General features: G+C 47.4%; 1 protein-coding gene across 5 annotated transcripts in view; it reads left to right on the top strand.

The window, feature by feature from the left end:
- Positions 1-13,091, top strand: part of eps8l2 (EPS8 like 2) — a 59,277-nt gene that overhangs the window by 30,493 nt on the left and 15,693 nt on the right. For all 5 annotated transcript variants that reach the window (XM_042341413.1, XM_042341414.1, XM_007887463.2 and 2 more), the window contains 8 exons: positions 4,240-4,304; positions 4,691-4,852; positions 6,009-6,158; positions 7,655-7,734; positions 9,123-9,244; positions 9,803-9,885; positions 10,253-10,379; positions 11,025-11,113. In XM_042341413.1, coding sequence (XP_042197347.1) covers positions 4,240-4,304; positions 4,691-4,852; positions 6,009-6,158; positions 7,655-7,734; positions 9,123-9,244; positions 9,803-9,885; positions 10,253-10,379; positions 11,025-11,113 — 878 coding nt within the window. The remainder of the gene's footprint in view (positions 1-4,239; positions 4,305-4,690; positions 4,853-6,008; positions 6,159-7,654; positions 7,735-9,122; positions 9,245-9,802; positions 9,886-10,252; positions 10,380-11,024; positions 11,114-13,091) is intronic.

Consider the following 13,091-nt stretch of genomic DNA (forward strand, 5'->3'; position numbering starts at 1 on the left):
AGATTGAGTACCGAGAGAGCCTGTGATAGGTCATCAACCATGAATCGTATCCACTGTGAGCCATAAACCTCACAAGCTTCAGTCCCTCAATAATAGTTGTGAAATTTGACCCAACTAATGGAACCATGATATTGTTCCAATGAGGAATCTCGGTATTTCACCATCGGCCACTTGGTGACCGCTCTTCGGCTCTCCGTTCCCAGATCCCTCCGGCTTGCTCGCTTACTCGTTCGTCTCCTTCAAGGCACATCTCAAAACATGCCTCTTTGACTGTGCTTTCGGACCACAACCCCCACCCACATCCCCCTCCACCACCCTCCTCCCGCCCTCCAAGCCTTGACTCTTGCCAACGTGCAAGTAGTTTCCAGAATCAGGTAAGAAGGATGAGTCCCTCCAGGGAGAGAGTGCGGATTCCATTCCAACACAGTCACCCCACTTTACAGTATATCCTGTGAAGTGCTTTGAGATGTCCTCCTGACATGAAAGGCGCTGTACCTAATGTGAGGATTATCATCATTATTACACTGCTAATATTCAAATTGGAGTCAGGGGTGAAAGCAGGCGAGCTCTCCAATGTCAATGAAATAATAATGAAAGCAATTGGATCCCATTTTGAAAGGCTGTAATGATGTACACCAAAAGGAAATGAATATGATCAGCTGCTCCTGACCTGAGCCCTGGCTATCCAGTTGCTTAGTAATCCTCTATAAATTATTTCTCGATAACACTGGTGCTGTCAATATATTATGTATATGTTTATAATAATCCTTGCATTTGATACAGTGGTTACTATTCTCCTGGGGAGGTGGGGGGTGCGGGGAGAGGAATATGGGGTCTCCTTGGAGCTGAACAGGCTCCAAGGTGAGATGCTCGCCAATGGAATCTAGCCAGTCCTCTGGGGCGGTATTGGTAGTCCGATTCCTGAGCCCAGGCGGGTCCACAGTATTCCAGGGCACTGCTGATGACAGCACAGCCAGCCCAGCTCATCGACAGCAGTCATCGACAGGAATCCTCCCACTCGGGAATTGAACCCAGGTCCTCTCGCTTGCGAGACGAGCGCTCTAACCACTATACTACAGGAGTCCACATTGTCACATCCAATGTCCACCTTGACTTGGTGTCCCATCCACAGAATGGCAACTTAGACATTGTGCTACTTTCTCCTGGCACTGTGTCACATTGTCAGCCTGAACCAGGAGCTCAAGGACTGACGTGGAACTGGAACCCACCACCCCACTGAGTGATGAGCAAAGGCCCATAGTGCAGGGGCAGCAATGAGGAGTGGGAGAGAATTTATGTGAGGCCAGATTTGTGTTTCAAAAACCTGTAGATTGTGAGCTGGATCAGGTGTTTCTGGTGTGAAATAACAATGCAGTCCAGCTCCGACAGAGAAGCCACCATCTGTGGGTTGAGGGTTTCAGATTCTCTGCTGCCTAACGATGTTTTACTGCTATTTTATCTCCGCAGTCGTTCCGTATTCTTTTCTCTGCGTCCACGATCTTCTTGTCCTCACATGAGTTTGTGAATAATAATAATCCTTGCATTTGATATAGCGCCTTATCGTACCATGAAGCTCAAGTCTCAAAACACATCACCAAAATAGACTGTAAAATGAATTGTGGGCAAAAAGCGGCAGCCACTTGCACACAGCAGTGTCCCACAAACAGTCGTGGATTGAGTGACCAAATTATTATTGTTTTTTTGGTGGGGGAGGGATTATTACCCCTAGAAAACAATCTGCCAATTGACTAACAACCGAGTTCCTACTTATTGCTGGATAAATAAAGGACTGTGGAGTAAGGAAACTTGCCTAAGGTTTCGCCCTGCCTGGGAATCAAACCCGGGTCCTCTTGCTTGCGAGGCAAGCGCTCTGACTAATACGCTACAGGACTCCCCAATGAGATGGAATGGTAGACCCACGGACTGTAGAGATTTCAAGGAAAGCTGCCCCCAGAATGTACAACACAAAGGAGAGCTGGACTGGAGCCAGACCCCAGCAAATCCTGTCACACACTGTGCTCTGGGATCATGTCAGCAGCGTCTGTTGTCAGGCCGCCTGTGGTGCAGTGATAATGCCTTGCTTTGGCTGCCCTCAAAGACGCTGCCCTCATGGCTGGCCAATATCAGCCATGCTCTCCCACACCCACTCCCCCCAAAGCCAGGCCTGCTGCCCCTCTCTCACCCACTCTGACTTATCGTCAATGCCGAGTTTTCAGCCACTGTGCGTTCCTCCTGAAATCCCTTTGGATCCCAACTCCTCTCACTTGCTGCCTTCAATATTCCCTTCCCACCATGCTGCGCTCCACCATCCATGTAAAGTGCTCTGAGATGTTCTCCTTTATGAAAGACACTCTACTCTGTAAGTCCTGTAGTGTAGTGGTTAGAGCACTAACCTCACAAGTGATTAACAACCCTTCAAAATATAAATTAAAAAATAAATAATTTGGTCACTTAATCCGTTGCTATTTGTGGGACACTGCTGTGCACAATTGGCTGCCGCATTTCACTGACAAAATATACAATTTATTTTCCAGCGTACTCTGCGAAGAGCTTTGAGACTTCTCAAATATGTGATGAGGCTCTATATCAAATGCAAGGAATATTATTATTATTATTATAACCTGAAGGTAGGAATCTTTTTAAGAACCTTCAGGAGACTGGCTTCCAAATGTAGACTGATTTGAGGAGTTTTTCACAATTCCGTCGGAACTTAAATTTGTTTTAAGTCAAAGTGGACTTCTGGTATTCTGTGAAGCTCTTTGAGACAAAAGCTCGATTTGACAACAATATTGTAGGTGAATGTGCCATTTGCATACAACAATGGCCCATAAACAGCCAGGATTTGAATTTGACCATTTTTTTAACTGAAGAATTGTTGGCCAGGACATCAGGCGAAACTCCCTTCTCTTTTTGAATAGTGGCATGGGATCTTTGAATGCCCACAAGGAACAGGCAGATGGGATCTCGATTTAACATCTCATCTGAAGGACGGCACCTCTAACAATTAGCGCACCACCACAAGCACTCCATTGGAGTGTCAGCTAAACTACGTGAGCTCAAAGTCCCCGAATGCAGGTCTTGAACCAACAACTTCTGGATCAGAGGCGAGGGTGCTCCCAACTGAGCCAGGCTGACGCACTTGACCTGGCCCACAAAATTTATGCTGCTAAAAGACCAGTAAGAGCATTGTTTTGGCCTGTTCTCTATTTGGACAGTTAGGACCTGGAATTGATTCAGACCATTGCACATTTGATAAGCTTCCTACTGTGAGTTTGGCTCACAAACAAGGGTCAACACAACAGCGTGGTAGCACTGGGTGTAGTGTGGGTATGTGTGCGAAGGTAAAGGCATTAAGTTACTTCTAGGGAAGAGACGATGATCAGAGAGGTGTCTCTCGACGCTCAGTTTTCCTCACACACCTCAGGATGACAGCAATATGAGGATGTTTAGATGATATCAGATTAGTGATTCGAGTTGCTGTGCAACTAGAAAGAGGCAGATGCCATAGATTCAGCAGCGAGAACAATGGCTGGTTTTATATTTCGACAAGTTTAATGACAGCACAAATGGACGTCCATTTCCTCGCAGCTGGTGATTCTGTGCACTGATAAGATCATTACTATTTAACCTTATTGATAGCAGGGCTGCCTGTCGCTCACAAAGGTTCCTCTTGGCTTCAGCTATCTGACACCTTTGACTCATGAGACGGGGAAGAGCAAGGGGGATGTTCACTCTACCTGTTCTCTCACACCCACTCTCCCAAAACCCAGGCCTGTTGCCCCTCTCTCTCCACCTCTGGACCCACCACCAATGCCGAGCTTTCAGCTCACTGTGCCTTCCTCCCAAAATCCTTTTGCCTCCCAACTGCTCTCACTTGCTGTCTTCAAAATTCCATTAAACACCCACCACTTTGGAATTCCATCCTGGAGCCCTTCTGCCTTGTCGCCCTCCCTTGCTTCCTTCATGGCCCATCTCAAGACCTTCCTTTTCGACCGTGCCTTCGATCATCTTCCCTCCTCCACACCACTTGCCCTCCACCCTTTCCTGATCACAACCCACAGCTTGGGTGCATATCCCTCATTGTCCAGCACCTTGGGACATCCTCCCGACATAAAAGGTGCTATACAAATACAATTTGTTGTTGTTGTTGTCCAACTCTCTGATGCCTGATGCCTCCCATTCTGTCAGAAGAGAGGAAACAAGGGCAGTGTGCTTAATCCTGCGTAATATCTGTTACAGAACAACGGAAGAAGTATTCCAACGACAATGTTATCAAGCAAGAGACATCACAGTACCACGTGGAGGTAAGCGATGACAAAGAAAGTACTATAGAGGCGGTGTGGAGGAAAGAAACTGCATTCATGGGATAAGCTATGAGGAATGACATGATAAGATGAGCCTCTTCAACTGTGAAGACTAGAGATTTAGAAGATGTTAAATGGGATAGATAAAGACACCGACCGACCTTTTAACTGAGTTTTATGCAGCTCCCCCCGCCCCACCACCGAAAAGGTTTTCACGCACCACCTCTGGCCCCCAGTCACCTGTATGAGACATCTTCCCAACATCAAAGGCGCTGTATAACTGTAAATTGTTGCTATTTGTTGGAAAGCCAGAACAATACTGTCAGGTTCTCCAGGAGCAAGAGTGAAGTTTCTCAAAATAAAGCTGTTTTGTTCTTCACTTGCAGCACATTGCCACATTTTCGATGGACAAGAGCGAGGCCGTTGTGACCATAGACGATGCCATCAAGAAGCTGTTTCACCTGGATTCCAAGGGGAAGGTGTGGACCCAAGAGATGTTACTCCAGATCAATGAAAACGTGGTCAGATTGCTGGACTGTGAAAGTCAGGTAAGTGGGCTTCTGAGCTTCTGTCAGAAAATTCAAGCGTCCCTCCACCTTGTTCACACCCTTCCCGTCTTCTAAACTAACTTTATTCATTTAACTGGACTTGTTGGGAGATAGGGAGATAATAATGATCCTTGCACTTGATATAGCACTCTAGCACCTCGGCGAGACATGTCAAAGTGTTTCCCGGGATTTATAATAAAAAATAGTGACTGTGCATTTTGTCAGCAAGCACAGCCAATTTGCACACAGCATCGATAGCTCAAATACAGATGGTCAGACTGTTGGTCTATAAGTGTTGGGTAAAGGGAGCTAAGACAAGCCCAGATCTGGGATGAGATCTAAAAATGATAATCCTTGTATTTGGTGCAGTATAGCGCCTTATGATGTCTCAAAATGCTTTCCAGGATTTTACTCAAAATGCCCCACATAGCTGGAATAAACCCCACTTTGTGTCTAAATGGGGAAGTGGGGCATGAATGAGTTGGGCTGAAGGATTCGGAGTGAACCACTGCGAAGCCCACATCACCAGCTGCACCATTCAGTGCGAATTCTCCAATGATTTGGAGTCCTGAAGCGTGTTGGTTAGAGCACTCGCCTCACAAGTGAGAGGATCTGGATTTGATTCCCTGGCAGAGTGAAACATTAGGCAAGGTTCCTTACTCTGTTACCGAGCAATAAAGTAGGAACCTGGTTGTTAGTCGATCAGTGGATCGCTTTTTCATGGGTAATAATCCCTTCAAAAAAATAATGCTTTGGTCACTCAATCCACGACTGTTTGTGGGACACTGCTGTGGGCAATTGGCTGCTGCGTTTCCCCCATAAAATATAGTCAATTCATTTTACAGTGATCAGGCGCTATATGAAATGCAAGGATTATTGTTACTATTATTACTCGCCTGTTGGACCAGCCTGACCCCGCTCTGCTAACACATGCCTCTTTAAGCCACTAGTGCTGGCAGGAGACACCATGCTGCGGACAGTCTGTTACATCTGCTGTTTGGTTATTTCCCCTTTGACGGCATTCCTGGTTTGTCCCTGATCGATCCCGACATTGAGGGAAATAGGAGGCTGATGTGCTCGGTGCCTGTGTGTGGCCTGGGCTGGAGTCCCCACTGTTGGAACGGCTCCTGATCTCAGTATGTGTTCTCACCCGTAGGTTGAACTGGAGAACTTCCCCCTGAACACGGTGCAGCACTGCCAGACGGTTCCCAACCATTCCAAATACCCGTCAATCTTACTCCTCGTGTGCCAGGACCCAGATCAGTATAGACCTGATATACATTTCTTCAACTGTGACGAAGTGGACGTGAGTAACTGAGTGGGAGGATGGGGGAGGGGTGGGAGGTGTAACACATGCCTTGTTTACATTACAGTCCGTAGCCCCCATCCCACCAGTCCTTGGCAGGCTCCACCTCCACTGGCTCCCGAAGGGATCGTTCAAGATCCTCACACTCCCTTCACACCCTGGCACCTCCCTAGCTTTCTGACCTGCTTTCTCCCCACTCCACTACCTGCTGCATCTGCTCGGCTAGCTCTGGCCTCCTGCTCATTCCTTGTCCCCTCTGCTGCACCATTAGCCATTACGCCCCGAAGCTTTGGAATTCTCTTCCCCCAATCCTTCCGACTTGCCCCCTCCTTCCTCTCTTTTAGATCACGACTGAAGACCTTCCTCTTCGACAGTGCTTACTCTTCCCTCTCTTCCCTCTCCCCAGCTCAGTATCAGGCTTCGTCACTGTTAAGCGCTCCCAGCACTGCCCCACGTGAAGGAATTATATAAATGCAAGTTGTTGTTGTTTATACTAACTGGAGAAAAGAGATGTTCCTTCCAGTGGGAGGATGATTCCAGATCAGGAAGCGGGATTTATAATTACCTCTCCTATCACCAAGAGCACTGAGTGTACAGCTGTACTGTGTTCGGTATTTTTTGATATGAGAGAGCTACGCATGCGAATAAAATAACCCTCAAGTTCACTACAGCATCTCTTCACATCAGAACATCTCCAAGCACTTCACAGCATTCACTGTAAAGTGCAGCAACTGTGTATTTTGTAGGCAAACACGTCAGCCAGTTTGATGGTCTGTGGTGTGAATAAAGTTATATGAATGTAAGTTATTATTAACAAGCTTAATTCCTCTCCTGTGGCTTCCGACCTTGCAATTCCAGTCTGCTGCCCATTCCTCGCTCTCTGTTTTATGTTGATGGCCAAGCCTTCAGCTAGCATGCACCTCTATGGAGCTCTTTCCCTCCACTTTCTCTCCCTGCTCATAAAAATCCTCTTAAAGACATAGCTCTTTGCCCGTGCCTTTGGTCAACACTGTTTAAATCCTCCTTCCTCTCGTTCCCTGTGGGGGAAACACCCACCGTCTTTGTTTGGTGTGTGAGAAACATTCTTCCTATGTGAAAGGTGTTGCGTCACAACGAATGCGAATATGGGTGAATGGTTTGCTTTCTGTGTGGGTACAGATTATGTTATTCTGTCTCCTTAGTCATCAGGTTCAATGCGCAAAAAAAATAGTGAGTTTGAGCTGGAGCTTTGCTTCAAGTGGGACTCGAAAAGGAGGATTTTAAAACGATTTCTCATTCCCTCGCTTGCCTCTCAACCAGTCTTCATGTCATCTCCTCCCCTCCCCCACACATCCCCCCCTTACCCCACCACCCATCCACCCACTTCAGAAGGTGGTGAGGGAAGAATGAAATTCCCTGGTCTCGAGACTGTAGTTTTCCTGTCTTATTTTCCCTCTTCATCCAAATGCATCCACAAAAACCCTATTTTTGAATCTATTTCTGCGCTTTCTCCCCAGGCGGACATGATCCACGCTGATGTCGACAGCGCAATTTCTGACTGCAAACACGGGCGAAAAATGCGGCCTCAGACTTTGAAGTAAGGACTTTAAACATGTGCAGAAGGCAGACTAACACAGGGCTCGGATTAGCAGAGCTCAAGCTAATATAGTGGTCAAGCTAGTGTAGGGCTCAGGCTAGTTCAGTGCTCAGGTTAACACAGGGCACAAAGCAGCAGAAGGCTGATTTTCTATCGTTTGATGACATCACCAGTGATCGTTAACACATCCCACGTTGCGACATTCACAATGCTAAGACCAATGAGTGACCTCCCAGCAGCAGACTGAGAAACTTACTGCAGAACACAAGGCGTCACCAGTACATCTTTTTTTGGTCAACCAGGTATTTGACACATCCAGAAACTCATCGCCATGATTAAGAGCAGAGATAGACTGTTGGAATGGAATGCGCACTCTCTTCTTGGAGGGATGCATCCTGCTTACCCAATTCCGGAATATATTAGGTGCAGTTTGGTAAGAGCCAAGGCTTGTGATCCCCAGAATGTGCTGGAGTCTAAACAGCTAAAACTACTTAGCTTGCCATTGATATCACTGTCTGGCAAGCTTTCCCGCTGTTTGTCCATCTAAGACCAGCCTAATGTTAGGACTTTGGTTCGCAGGGTTAACAGGGGCTGAGGAGGATGACTCCCTGTCCCCGGTAACCACAAGGTGTCACTTAACTAACAATATTAGTGACATCTAGCGGCACACAAGAGATTCCTCAGTCAGCTGTCCACAAAGCTGTGTGGTTTAGTCGTGACGAGTAATACTTGAAAAGCTGGCGTGGTTTTATCTGCCTGAGCAAAGGATAAGGGCGAATCGTGTGGAGGTTTTCATAATGATGCATGCTATTGATAGAGCAATCACACAGCTTGTCATCACTGAATGGTGAGTCAGTGGGCCGTGAATTGAGAATTTATACCAGAAAAAAGGAGAGGTTAGAAAGATTGTTTTTATACTGGGATGTGGATTGCCTCACTATACATGGCTGTTAAATTTGAGTCCATAGCAGCATTTGCAAGGAAATTAGAATCCACAGCATTTACAAGGCAATTGAATGAATACTTAAGGAATATAATAAGTTGAGTAAAGGAGCATAAGACAGGAATTTACATGTGTCGGTGGCACTCTCAGACTGGCTTGGATGCTCTTAAACATGAGGATGGGTTTCCGCGTGTATCAGACAGTCGGCTGACCAAAACAAATAATGTTAAACAGTACAGAGGGCAGAGCAGGGCAATGGGAGGAGAGCAGGTTAGGGTTGGGATTTTAGAGAGTATTGCAGAGGGTCAGAGAGGCTCTGACCAAGCTCTCTGATTTCGATACTAGTCACCGCGGTGAGGATTTGCGTAATCGTGAGCGAAATAGCTCTTGTGCTTATTTGTGATCGGACTCTGCCAGCCTGTCATAAGCTTGTGTTTGTTACCAGGGTGAATCAGGAGAAAATGAAGAAACAGCGAGAGACCATAATCCCCGCTCACCCTCAGGGAACCGCACCTGCCACTTCTCCCGGCATCGTCAGTAGCCGGGGACTTATTCGAAGTGACCAAGGTAAAGCTCCTCCGTGCTCAGACCTCACTCACACAGGGTGCTTTTCAGGAGTAGCTGAATGAGACTCTCCAACTTGAAATCTGTGCTTTACCCGTGTTGGTTGTTTGGCTTAGTCGGCAGCTCGATTGTCTCTGGGACCAGAAGATTGTGGGTTCAAGCCTCACATCGGGACCTTCACAGTCCCTGCTCCAGTGCAGTGCTGGGGGGCACTGCTTTATCGGAAATGTCGTCCTTCAAATGAGGCTTTGCAGTGCACAAAAGTGACTGCCACAGTTGTCTCCAAAATAGTAACTACACCTGACAGCAACGACCTGTGAATGGCACCATACACGCTGCAAAATCATGTGTGTCTTTCCGGATGACTTGGAAAAATATTGCGCTGTTGTGTCTGCGTTGTTATGTCTGTGCTATATGTGTGTGCTAGTGGTGAGATGCTGTGCTATGTCTATGCTATATCTACACTGTGAGTGAGTTGGTGTGCTATATCTGCCCTGTATCTGCCCTGTACCTGATGGTGAGATGCTGATCCAGTGACTAACCCTTGGTCTCGCTCCACAGTGGACTTTGACCGGAGAAGCGTGAACTCCCAGGAATACGAGGAATCTCCTATAATCCTGGCCCAGAGGGTTGAGAAAGATGTGGTGAGTGATTGGTGAGGTGTTGCTCCATACACAGGTTACCATGGTTACAGGACTCCTTTCCCTCCTCCCCGGGGGTGATCACATTATAAACCCACCCCACAGAAAATTAACTCTCTCCTTATCCACCTCTCCTTCCCTCCCTTCACTTATTGCCTCCATCCCCCCTCAACCCCCCGCCCGCCACGCCCCACCCTCCCTCGCTTCCCTCATTCCCCCTCCCATGTCTGGAGGATGCAGTGACTGTTTTTTATCGTCTGCTCTCATCCGCTCACCCCGCTCACACCTGCTTACACTCGCTCTCACCCACTCTTACACCCTCACACTCTGCTCACACCCGCTCACGCCCGCCTTCTCTTCGCTTCCTCAGCAAATGCTCAATTGCACGCTGGACGACATTGAGTTCTTCATCACCAACCTACAGAAATCTACACAGGCCGTCGCCCAGCTGAACCAGAGGAAAAAAGCCAAGAAAAACAAAAAGAAAGCCCCAGCAGGTACCCATCTTTTCTCTACTCTCTGTTTTTACTCTCCCTCCCTCCCTCCCGCCCTCCACTCCTATCTCTCTCTCCATCCATTCCTCTCTCTCGCCTTCCTCCTCCTCTCTCTCTCCCTCCCTCCCTCCCTCCATTTTTCTCTCCTTCCCTCTGTCCCACCATTCTTCTCTCTCTCTTCTCTCTCTTACCTCCAGTGCATCCTCCACTCCTCTCTCTCCTCTTTCTCTTGTCTTCCACTCTAGTTTCCAATTTGAGACCGAATATAAGGGTTTTCTGACATTTTTCAAAAAATTTTAAGGCCGTACTCTTAAGGCTCAGAAGATGAGAAATTTTAACAACAACAAAAAATTTACATTTATACAGCGCCTTTTATGTCGGAAGGATAATCCAAGGGTGCTGCATAGTGCCCGAGCTGGGGGCTGGAATCGAGGGTAGTGGGAGTGAGGATGGGAGTGTGGCCGAAGGCACAAAGGTCAAAGGGGAAGGTCTTGAGACCAGCCTTGAAGGAGGCAAGAGAGCGGGCAAGGTGGAGCGATTCAGGGATGGAGTTCCAGAGGGTAGGGACAGAAAAGCTGGAGGGTTTCTACATGCGATGTATGTCCTAAGTCACTGTGTGCTGACATGACTCTTTCTCTCTCTGCACAGAGGGAATGCTGACTTTACGAGCCAGGCCTCCAGTGCTGGCAGAGTTCACTGACTGCCTACAGAAAATCAAGCTGGCCTTCAATCTGCTGGTGAGAGCAAAGGCTACAACTCGCATTACACAGCACCCTTCACATGGGATCATTCGGTTTTCACAAAGACGTCTCATAGGCTAGGACAAGGTTGATTTAGACCCGAAGGTTCACAGACAGATGTAAAGATGTGATCATTTTTTTGATCAGTCGAGTGTCTTGACACATGCAGAAACCCATCACCATGCTTAAGAGTATCCAAATCAGACTGAGAATTCTATATATGTATGCCACCTACACGTGGAAATTTCCCTGTGTCTGGATTGAAATGCGCACTCTCCCTGGAGAGATGCACCCTGCTCATCGAATTCAAGAGATTATTAAGCGCAGGTTGGTGAGAGCCAAGGCTTGAGGACCCCAGAGTGTGCGTTGGGGGTACTGCTGAAGTTTAACTGGCTAAACATAGCATAGTTTGTCGGTGAGAGCACTATGCGGCAAGCTGCCCGCGGCTTATCCAGTTAGGACTAACTACCCTACCAGTTAGACTTTGGCTTGCATGGTCAATAGGAGCTGAGTGGTAAAAATCCCTGCTCCCAATGATCTGCCCCTTCAAGTCCTGCCGATGAGGCAGGTTGGCTGGGTTCTGGAGTATGGTGGACCTGCTAGGTTCAGGAAATGGACTACCAAGATCACCAGAGAGGGTTGATTCAATTCTAATATTCCATTGCCAAGTATGTCTCCTTAGAGAAGCTCAGCTACAAGGAAGCCCAAGCTTCTGTCGGCCTGTTCAGGTGGACATTAAAGATCCTGGGACAATATTCGAAAAGAGAAGGGAGTTTATTTCTGACGTGAGAGCCGCTGTATCAAATGGAAGGATTATTATTATTACACTAAGGACTCGGCTGTGCGATTGTGTGGGAGCAAATGGGATCGGTCAATTGTGAGATTCTGACGTTCAGTTTTCAGTGTGAATGTTGCAAGGCAATGCAGTAGATTAAAGTACTTTGTTGAGCATCAGAGACTGAGCTCTGCGTGGCCTCTGACTGATATCACGACTCTCCTTGGAAAGCTTAATGCTAATGGTTTAACATTGAATACATGTATTGGAATCCATCTGTGTGAGCATCCAAGAACAACAGCAATAACTCGCACTTATATAGCTCCCTCCACGCAGGGTAGCGTCTCAGAATGCTTAACAGTGACGGAGCCTGACTCCGAGCCTGACTTAATTGAATAAGCACGTTCAAAGAGGAAGATCTTCAGGTGGGACTTGAAAGAGGGTAGAGAGGGGACAAGGCAGAGGGATTGAGTGTTCCAGCGTTTCGGGGAGTAGTGGCTGACCTCCACTACAGCATTCTACTGTATTTTTCAAACCAGCTATTCATTTGTTATCAGAGATTGAATCCTGTGTGCACTATTGTCACAAGACGCCAGAGTGCTAACTTAACAATGGGATTCATCTCCTAAAAATAGCATCCTTTTCATTACTTGGTTATAATGGGAACAGTGGTGAATGTACCATCCACTGTCTAATGTAAATTTGAGTATGACCAACTGGTGACTATCCTCCTTGGGTGGGGAGGTAAGTGGGGTCTCTTGGAGCTTAACTTACTAGAAGGTGACATGTTTAGCAATGGAATGTTGGAATCGGGCCAGCCCTCTGTGGCGGTCTCCGGAGTCGGGTTCCTGAGCCAGGCGGGTCTGCAGTAACTCAGGGTCACTGGGCAGACCAATCACTGGAGACAGGGAATCATCTCACTCAGCTCCTACTAACCCTGCAAGCCAAAGCCTGAATGGGTAGGGTGGTCTTAACTGAACAAGCAGCGGGAAAGCTTGTCAGACAGCGATATCAATGGCAAGCTAAGCGGTTTTACCTGGTTAGAATCCAGCAGTTACCCCAACACACAGTCTGGGATCCCCAAGCCTTGACTCATCCTCTAGTGTTCTTACACCATCCCACTCTCATGGTCATGAGAGCGGAATGGGGCTAAAAACAAATAAATAAAGATTTGACAGTGGATCCTGATAACAATCTGTT

This window comes from Callorhinchus milii, unplaced genomic scaffold (assembly GCF_018977255.1).
Source record: "Callorhinchus milii isolate IMCB2004 unplaced genomic scaffold, IMCB_Cmil_1.0 Scaffold17, whole genome shotgun sequence".
Classification (NCBI taxonomy): domain Eukaryota; kingdom Metazoa; phylum Chordata; class Chondrichthyes; order Chimaeriformes; family Callorhinchidae; genus Callorhinchus; species Callorhinchus milii.